This window comes from Orcinus orca, chromosome 17, assembly GCF_937001465.1.
Source record: "Orcinus orca chromosome 17, mOrcOrc1.1, whole genome shotgun sequence".
Lineage (NCBI taxonomy): Eukaryota > Metazoa > Chordata > Mammalia > Artiodactyla > Delphinidae > Orcinus > Orcinus orca.
Genome location: NC_064575.1, coordinates 69,244,658 through 69,261,131, shown reverse-complemented (window position 1 = coordinate 69,261,131; position 16,474 = coordinate 69,244,658). Strand labels below are relative to the sequence as shown.

General features: G+C 35.6%; 1 protein-coding gene across 8 annotated transcripts in view; it reads right to left on the bottom strand.

The window, feature by feature from the left end:
- Window positions 1-16,474, bottom strand: part of MTBP (MDM2 binding protein) — a 154,647-nt gene that overhangs the window by 112,898 nt on the left and 25,275 nt on the right. For all 8 annotated transcript variants that reach the window (XR_007472764.1, XR_004480980.2, XR_004480979.2 and 5 more), the window contains exons 12-13: window positions 7,262-7,435; window positions 5,959-6,066 (exon numbers count right to left, since the gene is read on the bottom strand). Coding sequence is in view for 4 of the 8 variants with exons in the window: in XM_033419881.2 (XP_033275772.1) it covers window positions 5,959-6,066; window positions 7,262-7,435 (282 nt within the window). In the remaining 4 variants the exon portion in view is untranslated. The remainder of the gene's footprint in view (window positions 1-5,958; window positions 6,067-7,261; window positions 7,436-16,474) is intronic.

Genomic DNA, 16,474 nt, shown 5'->3' with positions numbered 1-16,474 from the left:
TACAAGAAAGGAGAGTTGACCATCATCATATACTACATGACTCAGCAGTAAACTTATACATAGGTACATAGGTAGGTAGGTAGATGGATAGCTAGACAGGAAGAGACAAAGGAAGGGAGGGAGGGAGAGAGAGAGAGGGAAAGAAAGAAAGAAAGAAAGAAAGAGAGAGAGGGGGAGAGAGGGAGGGAGGGAAGGAGGAAGGGAGGGAGGGAGGAAGGAGGGAAGGAAGGAAGAGGGAGGGACAGAGGGAGGAAGAAATGTTAAAACTAACCATTAGTTTAACCCCAATTCATGATTTCACTGTAAAGGATGGAAAGGGAAAGGGAAGTTGATGTGGGAAAGCTAAGTATTCAGTTCCATATTAGGCATTAAGATAATGTCTAAAACTGGTAAATCAAGAAATAACAGCATACATATGTTATTCATAAAGCTGGAGGAAAGGTCAAGGAAAACCAGCCGGAAGAGCTGAGGGCAGCTGCCTGTGGACAGAGACAGAAAGATGGGGAGAAGGTAGGGCACTGCTGTTTTCCATTTTAGGTTTTTCAATAGCATTTGAAATTTTTAACTATACCCATGTACTACTTTTATAAAAATATTTCATTTTTAAAACACTTCTGAATAACATTTTCTTCTATAATAGAATAGTGAACTATAAATTCGTAGAGAATTCAATTCAACAAATATTTATTGAGTATGTACTGTCTGCAAAGCACTGTGCTGTGCCCTTAGATACAGAGGATTAAAGCATATTCCATCACACTGTGTGAGGCTGGCACGTAAATAATACAAGGGAATAGCTGGACGCCTCTGTAAAATCCCACCTCACCAACCTGGATGTTGCCAGGCTCAATCCAGTTCTGATCCAAAATAAGTAACACATGATTTCTGCAGTCAAGAACATTAGTAATGGTAAAGTAAGAGTTGTAATAAATGCTGCTTTTATTACATTTTCTTAGTGAAGATGAAGCTTCAGTTGAAGCTTTTTATTTTCTTACCATCTTCTGGGAGCTGTCTAAAATGAAAAGTTGTCAATGATTTGCTTTCATCTGAAAGATGCACAATAAGTAATGTGCTACAGAAATTAGCCCCACATTTTTATTAATGCTAAAAATATACTTAAATAATGAACCTGACCTATCCTTATTAAAACTGTCAATTATATTACAATAACGGGCAATCTGAAGAGCAGGATATGACTTCCTATTGACCTTGATGACTGGGCAACAGAGAAAACAGATAAGGTTTAATAGGGTTATGAGCAGGATAATTTACCTAGGTGAAAAATAATCTCTACACAAGTGAGTTTGCAACACAAGTGGCAGATAAAGATTTGGGAGAAAAATACTGGACTAAAGTCTAAAAATGAATTAGCAAAAGAATGCTTTTCCTAAGAAAGCTAGTAATAACTCAGGACCTAACTAAGAAAAATAGAGTGTAAAATATCTAAAAGTATCAGCAGATGGACCACCAATCAGGGCTGCACTGGGTTCTATAAATTTAAAAAAGATGTGGGGAACTCAGAGTAGTGACCACAATCCTGGAGCAAAATGTCAATACTGCTATTTTGGTATTTGTTTTGTATCACACTGAACAGTTTTTTATTTAAAAATTGTTCAGCATTCTTAAACCTTTTCTTTAAAAATCAGTGAAACAAGATACTTAATATTTCTAAATACAAAATTTATAAATTATAAAGATCAGGTAAAACATAAATTATAAAATTTATGTATCATTCTAAATGTTTATATCTAAATATCTATACATCTACATCTAGATATAGTATGGAGGTTCCTTAGAAAACTAAAAATAGAGTTATCATGTGATCTAGCAATCCCACTCCTCAGCATATATCCAGAGAAAAACAATTTGAAAAGACACATGGACCCCAATGTTCATACAGCACTATTACAATAGCCAGGACATGAAAGCAACCTGAATATCCATCAACAGAGGAATGGATAAAGAAGATGTGGTACATATACAATGGAATATTACTCAGCCATAAAAAGGAACGAAATTGGGTTATCTGTAGAGACATGGATTGACCTAGAGACTGTCATACAGAGTGAAGTAAGTCAGAAAGAGAAAAACAAATATCGTATATTAATGCACACATGTGGAATCTGAAAAAACTGGTATAGACGATCTTATTTACAAAGCAGAAACAGTGACACAGAAGAAGAGAACAAACGTATGGATACCAAGGGGGAAGTGTGGGGGGATGAATTGGGAGATTGGGATTGACATATATACACTACTGATACTATGTATAAAACAGGTAACTAATGAGAACCTACTGTACAGCACAGGGAACTCGACTCAGTGTTCTGTCATGACCTAAATGAGAAAGAAATCCAAAAAAGAGGGTATATATGTATACATATAGCTGATTCACTTTACTGTACAGTATAAATTAACACAACATTGTAAAGCAACTATACTATAATAAAAAATATAAACAAATAAAAATTAGATATAAATTTTAAGAGTAGAATTAATAAAAATAAATTATTCTAAAAAATTAAACCCTAACAGAAATTTTATTTGATTTTTGTGTTATTTTAAAAAACAGAGTACCTCATTAATGTGAGTAAATTTTCATGCAGATTTTTCCAGTTGCTTGTTCTGATGCAGTATACTCAGATAAACAGTGGGGGAGATAAGAATAAGTTTACTCCATGTCTTATTGATAATTTTCAAAAAAAATTTGAACAACTTTTTGTTTTCCAGCAAAGACTACAATCTGTATTGATACTGAAATGTTAATTTTTTTCCCAAAGAAAACTGTTCCTATTATATCAGTTTTCATCATGTATAAATTAACTGTATCGATTTAAATACTTTTATATTTATATTCACTTCTTTGAAAATCACTGAAATAGACACTAAGATAGTCTTACATTGGAAACTTCATTTTGTTGTCATTCTCCTCTGTCTTTAGAGATATTTGAAATCTAAACAGATGCATCTTTGTCCCCAGATTTTCAATTCATTATTAACTCTCTGAGTAGAGGAGAGATTGGTTAAGCAAATAATTCCATCATAAATAGATTAACTGGATCATTAATCTTAATCAAGATTTAATGCTCTAGATTACAAACTGGCTAGTACATGGATACCCCCAGAGCTGATGTCTCCAGCAGCTACTAGCTCTGAGGCTTCCTTCAACTTCAGGCCCCCTACTTGCCCTTGCCCAGTGCTGTGGCATCCTTACAGCTGCTGCCTGTATTACAGCTCAGATGCTGGTAACTTCTACATTTTCAGCATTTATTTAGCACTTTCTTCCCCCTCCCCACCCCCAGCAGAGCTTCCAATCACAACTACTAGGCAACAACCTAATTATAATTATATTTCCCTTCCCAACCAAGCAGGAGGGATGGCCTTACTGGGCTTAACTCTTCTTACCCAAAGGAGAGATACACCAACTTCAGATAGCTGCCCATTCTTCCACTCTCACAGTTTTTCTGGTTGGAAGGGTAAGGAAGAGAGGTGAAGATGAAAGAGAGAGGAGATGTTGAAGGAACTCAGTTTAAAGAGCTGACAGAGGCTTATGGCAAAGAATCAAAGCCTAAAGGGGGTTTAGCAGGGCTAGAACAAAGTCAAGAAGTGAATAACACTAAGCTAGCAGATGTTAGAAATAAAGGAGTTTTATCCACAAAAATACTAGTATTTCAGCATTTTTTTCCTTTTTCTTTTTAATTGAAGTATAGTTGATTTACACTGTTGTGTTAGTTTCAGGTGTACAGCAAAGTGATTCAGATATATACATATAAATATAAATATAAATATAAATATATATATATATATATATTCTTTTTCAGATTCTTTTCCATTACAGGTTATTACAAGGTACTCAATATAGCTCCCTGTGCTCTACAGCAGGGCCTTGTTGCTTACCTGTTTTACGTAGCGTAGTCTATATTTGCTAACCCACACTCCTAACTTATCCACCCCCCACCACCCCCACCTCCCACACCACGGTCTTCTTTGGTAACCGTAAGTTTGTTTTCTATGTCAGTGAGTCTTTCTGTTTTGGAAATAAGTTCACTTGTATCATTCTTTTAGATTCCACATGTAAGTTATATCATATGGTATTTATCTTTCCCTGTCTGACTTACTTCATTTATTGTGGTAATCTCTAGGTCCATCCATGTTGCTGCAAATGGCGTTATTTAATTCTTTTTTATTGTTGAGTAATATTCCACATCCTCTTTATCTATTCATCTGCTGATGGACATTTAGGTTGCTTCCATGTCTTAGCTATTGTAAATAGTGCTGCTATGAACGTTGGGGTACATGTATCTTTTTTTTTTTTCTTATTCTAGTAAAATAACTTTACAGTGTTGTGTGAGTTTCTGCTGTACAATGAAGTGAATCAGCTATATGTATACCTATATCCTCTCCCTCTTGGACCTCCCTCTCCCCCTTCAGTTTTCACCTTTTCCAGATACATGCTCAAGAGTCAGATTGCTGGATCATATGGTAACTTTATTTTTACTTTTTTTCCCTTGGGTTAATATGTAGTACCTTTTATTGAAACTAATTTGCCTTTCCTAATTATACTTTCCTTGAGCTAATATCATTTTCATAGTTAAAAAAAAGTGGTTCAAGGAGTTTAAGACTACACAATTACCTTTGTACAATTAAAAAAGTAGATAATTCTTATATGAATAATCAAGACCAAGTATTCTAAAATTATTTTCCATTGAATAAAACAAAATACTGAATCCAAGGTATTTTTTAAATGCTTTTAAAGAAAAGAGTGGGGCTTCCCTGGTGGCTCAATGGTTGAGAGTCCGCCTGCCGATGCAGGGGACGTGGGCTCGTGCCCCAGTACGGGAAGATCCCACACGCTGCAGAGCGGCTGGGCCCGTGAGCCATGGCCGCTGGGCCTGCACGTCCGGAGCCTGTGCTCCGCAACAGGAGAGGCCACAACAGCGAGAGGCCCGCGTACCGTCAAAAAAAAAAAAAGTGATATTTTTCATTTTATAATGTATCTACTTAATAATCATTTTTTCTATATGTAACTAATGAGGCCTCACAATTTGAATTAGCTTCTTAGAAATTCTATATCAATTAGCTTAAAATAAGTCCAGATTAGGTACTAATGAATGATTATTTATAAAAACAATGTTAAGATAACCAAGTTAACATTTAGTAATAGAGGAAAAACCTTAAATAACGACCCTTAAAAAAGTGTCAATTTCTTGAATAAAGAAAAATCCATAGTGCCAACTTCACTCAGTATGTGAAATGTGCTTAGTTATGATTAAAGTCTAAGGATCAATGCTCACGTTAACATATTAATTTCTCTAGATTTGTATTTTCTTCTATTTGCAGTCTCTATCCTCCAGTATAGCCAAAAAGATATAAAGAGAAATTTTGTAAAAATTACTACATTAACCAGAATAATAAAACTTAGGTGTCTTTTCTAGCATACAGTTAAAAATAATGAGAAACAAAATTTTCCTGGACAAATATTATTATAAATGTTAAAAGCAATGTACAATAGCAATATACTGAATCTGGTGGGAAAAAAGTTACAGACCTTTTCTACCCTACCTCACCTCTATCAAGAACAGCTCTACAGGGACTTCCCTGGTGGTGCAGTGGTTAAGACTCCACACTCCCAATGCAGGGGGCCCAGGTTCGATCCCTGGCCAGGCAACTAGATTCCCGCATGCATGCTGCAACTAAGAGTCCACATGCCACAACTAAGGAGCCTGCATGCTGCAACTAAGGAGCCTGTGTGCTGCAACTAAGGAACCCACGTGCCACAACTAAGGAGCCAGCAAGCCGCAACTAAGACTCAGTGTAACAAATAAATAAATAGTTCTACAAATGAATATCATATCTAAAAGACAAAGTGTATAAGAAAAAGTGACAAAATAACAATGCCTTAGGTCTGAACAAGTCAATATTCCTACACCAGAATCAAATGCACCAATCATTACTTACTCAGACATTCTTTCAAAGCCAAAGCCTGAACATTAGCTAACTGTTTCTCTCTCTGTATAAGCTGCTCCCCAGAGAAATTTGGAAGTGACAAGAGGTCAAGAGGAAAGCCTGAAAAACAGAAAAAAGTCAGTATTAAAGACGATTTGTAACAAAAATCAATATTCAGTCCTCAAGAAATGTGTTATAACATAATTAAAAGTCAATTACTCATCTTTCTTGACCTTGCATATTTCAAAGTAAATAATAATAATTGAGCAGCAGAAAATAAGTGTACTAAATTATTTTGCATTTTAAACTTTGACCTGCTTCTTAAATTGAGAGAATTTAGGTAGCAGAATAGAATTCCTTCCACCACCTTTTCTTCTACCTGCTTGGCTATTGAAACTCTTACACAAAACACAGACAGAGTATGGGAGCTGGTCTCCAAAGATGGCCTCCCAGTGAATCACACTTCCTGCCACTCATTCGCCGCGCAGTCCTTCCACAGTGAATCTAGGTTGGCCTCACGTAACTAATAAGGCGTAGTAAAAGTGACAATGAATGGCTAGGTCACAGGAAGCCTTATAGCTTCTTAGAACAACTGCTCTAAGAGCAGTTAGCAACCATAGAAGGAATCAGACTCCCCAGAGACCATGATGTTATGAGGAAGCCCATGTTGGCCAGGAGGACAGGACACGTGAAGAGGAAGTAGGCTCGCATCTGTTCCAGCCATCCTAACCCAGGCACCACACATGCGGGTAAAGAGCCATCTTACACACCAAGCCCTGTTAAGTCTTCAAAATGATTGAAGCCCCAGCTGTGTGTGACTGCAGTCATATGTGGATCTTCAAAACAGAAACATCCAGCTGAGCCCAGTCAAGCTACAGGACTATGAGACATTATAGTAAATCGTCATTATTAAGCTGCATTTGGGGTAGTTCGTCATACAGTGATAGGTAACCAAAGCATGGAGCTTGGAGAGAAAAATAAAAAGATGGGCAATAAAATAGAACGAGATGCTTGAGAGAAAGTAAGTGAAAATAAGAAATAAATTCTAGAAAAATAATACTTGTTTAAAGTGGAAAACACTAAAAATTTTCCTATTTGGAATTGAAGGCTGGCTTACTAAATTTTACTAAGTATAATGTATAAGGGATTAATTCTCTGCACTCTAAACTGTCCAAATATGTTATAAAATATTCAAAATAAAAGTAAATTTACTGAAAGTGAAATGGAGTTTGGAGACAGTAAGTTCATTAAAAGTTAAGTATGTACACAAAGAAATGTAAAAACGTTTTGTTTTCCACCTAAAGTTAACACTTACTCAGTTTGGTCTCTTCTGTCTTTGCTTTCATCTTTCCATGAATTAAACTGAGTGCAAATGAGCCATTGATTTGGTTGGCTGAGTGAATCAATGTGGCTTTACACTTTCTGTTGCCATTACCTTGTAACAAGAGATAATAGCTAGAACTCTCTCCTTTCACTTCAACATCTGGAACTAAACAAAAACAATTATTTTGTTAAGTATGTGAAAATTCAGCAGACAACACGGCAGAATCATACATTTGATCCATAGGATATAATGACATGTCTATGTTATTTCAAAACAAGGTGTTACCCAATACATTGGGGGCAGTAGTTGTTCATTTAACTGAGGAAGCTGTTAAAGCAGAGAATCATAACAAAAATGATACTCACAAAGCATATACGTTTTACTTTACATTAATGTAAAGTAAAATTTACATATATATTTTACTTTAAATTAAAACTATGTGGTCTCATTCATTAACTTTTGATGTGGCTCATTAGCATTCCATATGTCTTTCCTATATATCCACACCCGTAACGTATCAACTACTATTTCCAGCCTCTCCTTCTTTAAAGTGGAACAAACTGACGCCTGCAAGCACACACAGCTCAACTGTGGGAGCAGAAGTGTACAGATATACTTAAGGGTAGCTTTTTGGTCCCTGCAGTGTGCATCCATAATGTATTTTACAGGAGGACTGGAGAGCATTCATTAATCTGGCTTGCCAGAAACGTGAAGGTCAGTTAAGACAGTCCAGTGCATTTTAAAAACAAATCAAGTGAGGGTTACAGTGAAGGTTGAGGAAAAACTGTGAAGCCTTTGAGACTAAAAATAGAAGTAGAATCCCTTTTGTTGAAGATGGTGAATTGGACATAAGCATTTATTTTCATTATCTCCTGAAATTCCATGAAATGAGAATAAATTTTAAAATAGCATAAAACTACAAGAACCAATGTCTGAGAGAAGAGACAATAGCAACTAAACCTTGAAAGCAGGAAAGCAGATGAACAAATGGTAACAGACCTCAGACTCTCAATTGTTAAGGAAGCTGAGAAAAACAATAGGGAAAGCTTGGAAGCAGCAAAATTTATACTATAGCCCCTGACAAGAGACTCTGGGATGACACTGCAAACAAAATGAAGGTGAAATAGGAAAGGAGGTTGAAAGTCTACCTGAGAAGCAGTTTGGCTCCTGACCTCTTCTTATTCTATTCAGGCAAAAGATTGTCCTCTCCCCAGCCCAGAAGACTAGTGGTTATTCTCTGGAGAAGGTAAAACAAAATGCCTCTGGCCTGGGAGATACAGGACAGAGCTTAGGGTTGGAGTTGAATATCACTGCATTAAGTGAATGCTTGTATAGTGAATATTGAGGCCTTTTACCTTTCTTCACCTACAGAACTTCCACAGTTCTGGAAGCCAGATAGCAGAATTGAGCCTTCTTTTAGAAATACGGTCAGTACTAGGGGAAGGACCAAAGAATTCCAACCTTGGGATTGCCTAATGTCTCAGTGAGATCACCCTAAAATGAAGATCAAAGTCAACAAGCTCCAAACATGCGCTCAGATTTTCCAACCAGCTTTCTCATACCCCCTCTTAAATAGGACCAGGCAGCCAAACACTATGGGACGTCAGGGAAAGTCTCTAGTATGAAAACCATATGACAAAGCAAGCAAACAGAAACAAAGTGACTTGTAGAGAAGCAAAGAATATACAGTAAAAAGAAATCATAAAACAAAAGCAAACAACAGACAAATCAGGCACTAAAATCCTCAGAGAAGAGACTATATTGCATCCATTAAATAAGAACAGGAAATTGTAAGAAAAGAACACTAAATAAGAAAGAGCTCATGGAAATTAAGAAAGCAGAAATATATATTTCAACTAAAAGGTTAGCATATAAAGTTCAGTGAATCTATCAGAAAGTAGAGTAAAAAGTCAAAGAAATGGAAAATAGGAAGAGAGACACACACAAACCATGAGGAACAACATTCTACCAGGAATATTAGAAGAGAGAACATAAAAAAATGGAGGGAAGGAAATTATCAATAAAATAATGATAAGAACATTTTTCCTGGGAATACCCTGGCAGTCCAGTGGTTAGGACTCGGCACTTTCACTGCTGGGGGCCAGGGTTCAATCCCTGGTCAGGGAACTAAGATTCTGCAAGCTGTGCAGCACAGCCAAAAAAAAAAAATAATAATAATTTTTTTCCCAATAAAAAAAAAGCTTCCAGGCATGCTAGAATAAAATAGACACACCAAAAATAAAAATAGACCCACCAAGGTGCACCATCATGAAAATTCAGAAGACTAAGAAGAACAAGTATATTCTACAAAATACCAGAGAAAACTTAGGTTTCTTATTTAAAAAATGAAAAATGAGAATGGCACAAGACTTCTAAGTAGCCTCACTAAAAGCTGGAAAACAATGGGACAACTGGGAACAATGGGAACAATGCCTTCAAAATTCCACTGGAAAAATATTCTCCAACCTAGAATGCTATATTCAAATGAGACGGTAGAATAAAAACTTTTCCAGGCATAGAGGGTCTCAAAAATTTCCCTCCTATGCACCTTCCCTCCTATGCACCTTTTCTCAGGATGATTTTAGAGAATGTGCTCCACCAAAATGGGAAAATGAAAACAACAGGAAGATTAAAGGATCCCAGGAACCAACAAAGAAAGCAAACAAAATTTCTATGATGAAAAGAGTCTTAGATCCAAAAGCTATGGAACAAATCTGGAAAGTAAAACCAACCAGTCTAGATTAGGCAGGTCATAAAGATCCAGAAGAGATTTCTTACATATACATGATTGATAGGATGGTTAATATGCTTTAATGTACTGAAAGGAGTTTCACAACTAGGGGAAGGCTTTGTGATTGAATTTTTTAAAAAAATCATTAACTCTAGGTAAAACAAACTATTGTACAGGAAAGAAAAATAAAATATAGTACATGGCTCAACTGTGAATAGTGATTAGATCATAATAATTAAAACAATGAACATTAATCTAAAATTACTATATGATCATTCTGGGAGGACTGAGAAGAAAATGTGAAATGAGGAAGAATGTAAAGGAAATGAGAAGAATGTCAATGTGTAGTAAGGGCAAAGTGAAAAAGGATTGATACTTCTCAGTGTGGGAACTTACTATAAAGCTACAGTAATCAAGACAGGGAGGCACTGGTATAAGGACAGACATACAGATTAATAGAATAGAACTGAGAGTCCAGAAATATGCCCTCACATTTACAGTCAAATGATTTTCAATAAAGGTGCCAAGACAATTTGATGGAGAAAGAACAGTCTTTTCAAAAATGGTCTTGAAATAACGGGACATCCATATGCAAAAGAATGAAGTTGGACCCTTACCCCCTACCTCCCAATATGTAAAAAAAAATAATTCAAAATGGATCATAGATGTAAATGTAAGAGGTAAAACTTTAAAATTCTTGGGAGAAAACAAAGACATAAGTCTTCATGACCCTAGATTAGGCAATCATCTATTAAATATGAGACCCGAAGTACAAGCAACAACAACAAAAAAAAGAAATAGAAAATTGGATTTCATGAAAATTAAGCATCTTTGTGCTTCAAAGCACATCATCAAGAGAATGAAAAGTTAATCCACTATGGAGTTTGGGTGATAAATGTGTCAATGTAGGCTCATCAATTGTAACAAATGTACCACTCTGATGTGTGATGTTGATAAGGGGGGAGGTTATACGTGTGTGGGGACATGGGCTATATGGAAATTCTCTGTACTTTCCACTCAGTTTTGCTGTGCACCTAAAACTGCTCTAAAAAAATAAAGTTTATTAATTTAAAAGAAAGTATCCATATGACAAGGCTGCTGTTAGGATTAAATGTGAGACGTTGCATGGAAAGTGCTTAGATCACTGCCTAAAGTATTCTAATTGCTCAATAGTACCAATTAAAAAAAAAGTCAACCCATGAAATAAGGGAAAATTTTTGTAAATCACGTATTTTATAAGGGATTTGTATCTAGAATATATAAATAACTCCTACAACTCATAACAAAGAGACAACTCAAAAAGTGGGTAAGGAGTCTGAATAGGCATTCCTCCATAGAATATACAAATGGCCAATAAGCATGTGGAAAAGTGGAAAGATTCTTAACATCATTGGCCAATACGGTCACGTAAATCCAGACCACAAAGATATACCACTTCACATCCCTTGGATGACTATAATCAAAAATACAGACAATAACAGATGTTGATGAGGATGTACAGAAACTGGAACCCCTGTAAATTGCTGCTGGGAATATAAAATGGTACTGCCACTTTAGAAAACATTTAGGCAATTCTTCAAAAAGTTTAACATATAGTTAATATACAATCCAAAAATCCCATTCCTAGGTTTATATCCAAAATAATTTTAAGCATATGTTCACACAAAAATATATACACAAGTATTTATAGCAGCATTATTTATAATAGCCCCAAACTGTCAAACACTTCAACTGATGTGTGAATAAATACAATGTGATATATCCAAATGACTGAAATATTATTCAGCAATAGAAAGACATGAAGTACTATACTACAACATGGATGAACCTTGAAAACATTATGCTATCCTTGAAAGAAGGCAGTCATGAAAGACAGCATACCGTATGACTATGCTTAGATCAAGTGTCCAGGCAATCTACACAGACAGAAATAGATTAGTGCTGCCTATGGGCTGGGAAGAGAAGCAGGTGATGGGAATCAGGAGTAACTGCTAATGGGCGTGGGGCTGCTTTCTGGGGAGAAGAAAATGTCCTCAAATTGATTGTGGTGATGGTTGCACACTCGTAATCCATCCTGTAATAGACTAAAAACCATGCAATTGTATTTTAAATGGTTCACTTGTATGGTTTGTGAATTATAACTCAATAAAGCTGAGGTTTTTAAATTTATAATGATTTTAGGAATGTAAGGTTCTGCTCACTAAAAAAGTTCTTAACGTTTTGAGATATATACATAATATATATGTGTGTATTTATATACAGTATATATATAGTATGTGTGTGTACATATATATATGCTAAGAAAAAATCTACTGTAACTTTATTACAACAGTTTACTTCACAGATATGAACACACTGTGGGTTAAAGACTATCCCCCCAAAAAACCATGAAGTACAAAAAAATTTTTTGCAATTAGCTAGCAATAGAAACAGTAATCCTGTTCTTAAACATCAGTCCTAGAAAAGGAATTTAAATAAAGGTTATCAGAAAGGAACAACACTGTTACCAGTTGTATTTGAAACTAAGATTTGCCAAGAGTTATAGTGACCTTAATTCATTTACCAATTTAGCACCTTGCCAATTCAAGTTATATGCCTCTTCAATCCATGACATTCTTTCCACATTTATTTTAAATCCTGTCACCCAATGAAGGTACTATAAAGCACTTTAATCACTGAAGCCTGTAGTTACAACAATCTTATTTTCCTCAAGAGAAAAATGTTTATTTTTAAAGAACTCCCCTAACCATAATGACCATGCAGTCATTTAAAAAACTTTGCTCCAGATTTGGCAGGTGTTAACTGAAGACTTATCAGATAACTTTTATGTAAATACCACAGAGACTAACAGATTTACAATTAGCATAGTTATGCAATTCCCATAGCTCTTCCTAAAGAAATAAGGGAAAATGATTACAACAAAACATTTCTATTTTCATCTGTTATTTTTACACTATCAACTTATAAGAGATTGATTGGCTTGCATGCCCCCTCTCCCACTAAAAAAACATCCACTTTGGACCTACTATATAGGTAAAATGGGAGAAGCAGAAATTCCAATTGTCCTTTAGTTGTATCAAATTTTACGAATAACATATGAACTATAATGAAGAGATGTACCACTAGTTTCATTAGCAAACAAAATTCTAGTATAATAAAAATCAAGTCATATTTTATATCAATAAGTTTCTCAGTGGTTCTTAAAAGCCAGTAACACCCTTTCTTTTCTTGCACTGTTAGTGGGGATGTAAATTAATACAGCCACTATGGAGGAAAGTATGGAGGTTCCTTAAAAAACTACAAATAGAACCACCATACGACCCAGAAAATACCACTACTGGGCATATACCCTGAGAAAACCATAATTCAAAAAGAGTCATGTACCACAATGTTCACTGCAGCACTATTTACAATAGCCAGGACATGGAAGCAACCTAAGTGTCCACCAACAGATGAATGGATAAAGAAGATGTGCCACATATATACAACGGAATATTACTCAGCCATAAAAAGAAACGAAATTGAGTTATTTGTAGCGAGGTGGATGGACATAGAGTCTGTCATACAGAGTGAAGTAAGTCAGAAAGAGAAAAACAAATACCATATGCTAATGCAGATATATGGAATAAAAAAAAAATGGTTCTGATGAACCTAGGGGCAGGACAGGAATAAAGACACAGATGCAGAGAATGGATGTGAGGAAATGGGGAGGGAGAGGGGTAAGCTGGGACAAAGTGAGAGAGTAGCATTGACATATATTCACTACCAAATGTAAAATAGATAGCTAGTGGGAAGCAGCTGCATAGCACAGGGAGATCAGCTCGGTGCTTTGTGACTACCTAGAGGGGTGAGATAGGGAGGGTGGGAGGGAGGCGCAAGAGGGAGGGGATATGGGGATATATGTATATGTATAGCTGATTCACTTTGTTATACAGCAGAAACTAACACAACATTGTAAAGCAATTATACACCAATAAAGATGTTAAAAAAAACAGTTCAACAATATAAAAACAAAATCATATTAATGTACAGAGGAAGTAATATTTCCATATTATAAAATGAAAAATATCCCAGGATGATTAGGGGAACAGGATATTCTGGTTAAGTGAATAGTCTAAATTATTGATGAGTATTATATATATTTCTTAAGAAGCGACTAAATAATATACCCAATTATTTTGATAATTATGCCAAAAATTAAACAATAAAATAAAATCTAGCCTTCAATGTAGGCATTTTAGGAAGCTATACACTTTCCAACAGTTACATCACTGTAAATTCTAGACTCAACTTTTGACATGGTCCTTAGGTCAGCTAGGGAATCACAAGAAAAAAATGTTAATTACTTTACATCGATAAAGCAATTCCAAAAAATGTATTGCCTAGCTTGATCCCCCACCTTATTCATCAGACTAAGCTTTGAACAATTTATCGTAAATTTAAAAATAAATTGTAAACTGCCACTGAGACTCTCCAAGAAAATGCCCTGGGGCTCAATTTTAGAAAGAATCTAACATGGTTTAAGAAATAATAGTATTGTGGAATAGGTGTTGGAAGCCTCCTACTGAGAAGATTCCAAAAATGTAGAAGGATTTATAGATTCCACTATGACTATTTCAACCAATTAAATAACATTAGGATCATAAACTGTATACATTTCCTCTTAGTTGAAACACAGTAAAATACACAATATGAAAGCTACAGTGAATAAAGAAGTTATTCAGAAGATATTTCAAGATCTTACTCACCATCATGAACAACAATGATCCTTTACTGTTTCACAGACATAGAAAGGATTTAAGATAGGACAGAATAACAAAAAGCTATTGCAGAGTTTACAAAGTGTTTACCTTCATTACCAATAGTGTCTAACAAGTTTGCAAGATATACTAAACAAGTATATTATCCTCATTTTCTAGCCAAGGAATTAAAGGTTTAAAGTAGTTATCCTTAAACCTTTTTCTACCTCAAAGCATCTGAAGGACTTTCAGAAACAGTGGCTCTCCAGCCTAGAGTTGAAGAGAGCATGCCTAGTGCAGAGGCTCTCAATACTGGATGCACATTTGAAACACTTGGGTGCTTTTACAAACTACTGATGCCCTGATCCTCCCCAGAGATTTGCATTTAATTGTTTTCAGGTAGGGCCCAGCTTGACTTTTTCTTTTTTGATAAATGCCAAGGTTATTCTAATGTGAGCTGGTATTAAGAATTACTGAACTAGGATAGAAACAAAACTCTGCATTTAGGTCTAAGAGCCTTCAGGTGATTTTTGCCAAAAAAAAAAAAGTTTTAATGAGGTATAATTTACATACACATGTCAGAGTCTAAGTTTGATTAGTTTAAGGAAATTATACAATTGTTTATCCATGATTATAATTCAGTCTCGAAAGCTTCCATTATCTCTTTGTAGTCAATCTCCTTTCCTGCTCATGGCCTCAGGCATCTATTGATCTGCTTTCTGGTCCTTCTGCCTTTTTTAGAAATTTCATATAAGTAAAATCATGTACTAGTCTTCTAAGCCTGACTTTATAAACTTAGTACTATTTAGGTATACTCAAAACTTTTCATGTCTTTTTACTGCTGAGAAGGATTCCATTATATGGACGAAACAAACCATGTTCATCTGTTCACCAGTTGACGGATATCTGCATAGTTTCCAATTCTTAGTTATTATGAATATTGCTTTTATAAACAGCTGCTTGCAAGCATGTGTGAACATATGCTCTCATTTCTCCTGGATAAATACCTAGAAATGGAAGAACTGAGCTGCAGAGTTAAGTGTAAGTTTAATGGCCCGACTGTTTTCCATAGTAGCTGTACCGTTTTACATCCCCACCAACGTGTGAGACTTGCAGTTTCTCTGCATCCTCATCAAAATATGATAGTCACTGTTTTTAATAATATCCATTCTAGGGCTTCCCTGGTGGCACAGCGGTTGAGAGCCTGCCTGCCAATGCAGGGTTCGTGCCCCGGTCCGGGAAGATCCCACATGCTGCGGAGCGGCTGGGCCCGTGAGCCATGGCCGCTGAGCCTGCGCGTCCGGAGCCTGTGCTCCGCAACGGGAGAGGCCACAACAGTGAGAGGCCCGCGTACAGCAAAAAATAGTAATAATAATATCCATTCTAGACAGTTATTATAGAATCACATTGTGGTTTTCATTTTCATTTCCCAAAAGTTTAATGATGTTGGGTATCTTTCATGTGTTTTTTTAGCTCTTCATGTATCTTTAGAGAAATGTGTATTCAAGTCTCTTACCCACTTATTAATTGCAATTTCTCCTTACTACTGAGTTGAAAGAATTTGTTTTTATATACCTGTCCATTGTAAGACATATGATTGAAACTATTTTCTCTTAGTAGCCTTTAAAAGTTTTTCCTTAATAGTTCTTCAAAAAGGAGATTTTTTTTAACATCTTTATTGGAGTATAATTGCTTTACAATGGTGTGTTAGTTTCTGCTGTATAACAAAGCTTC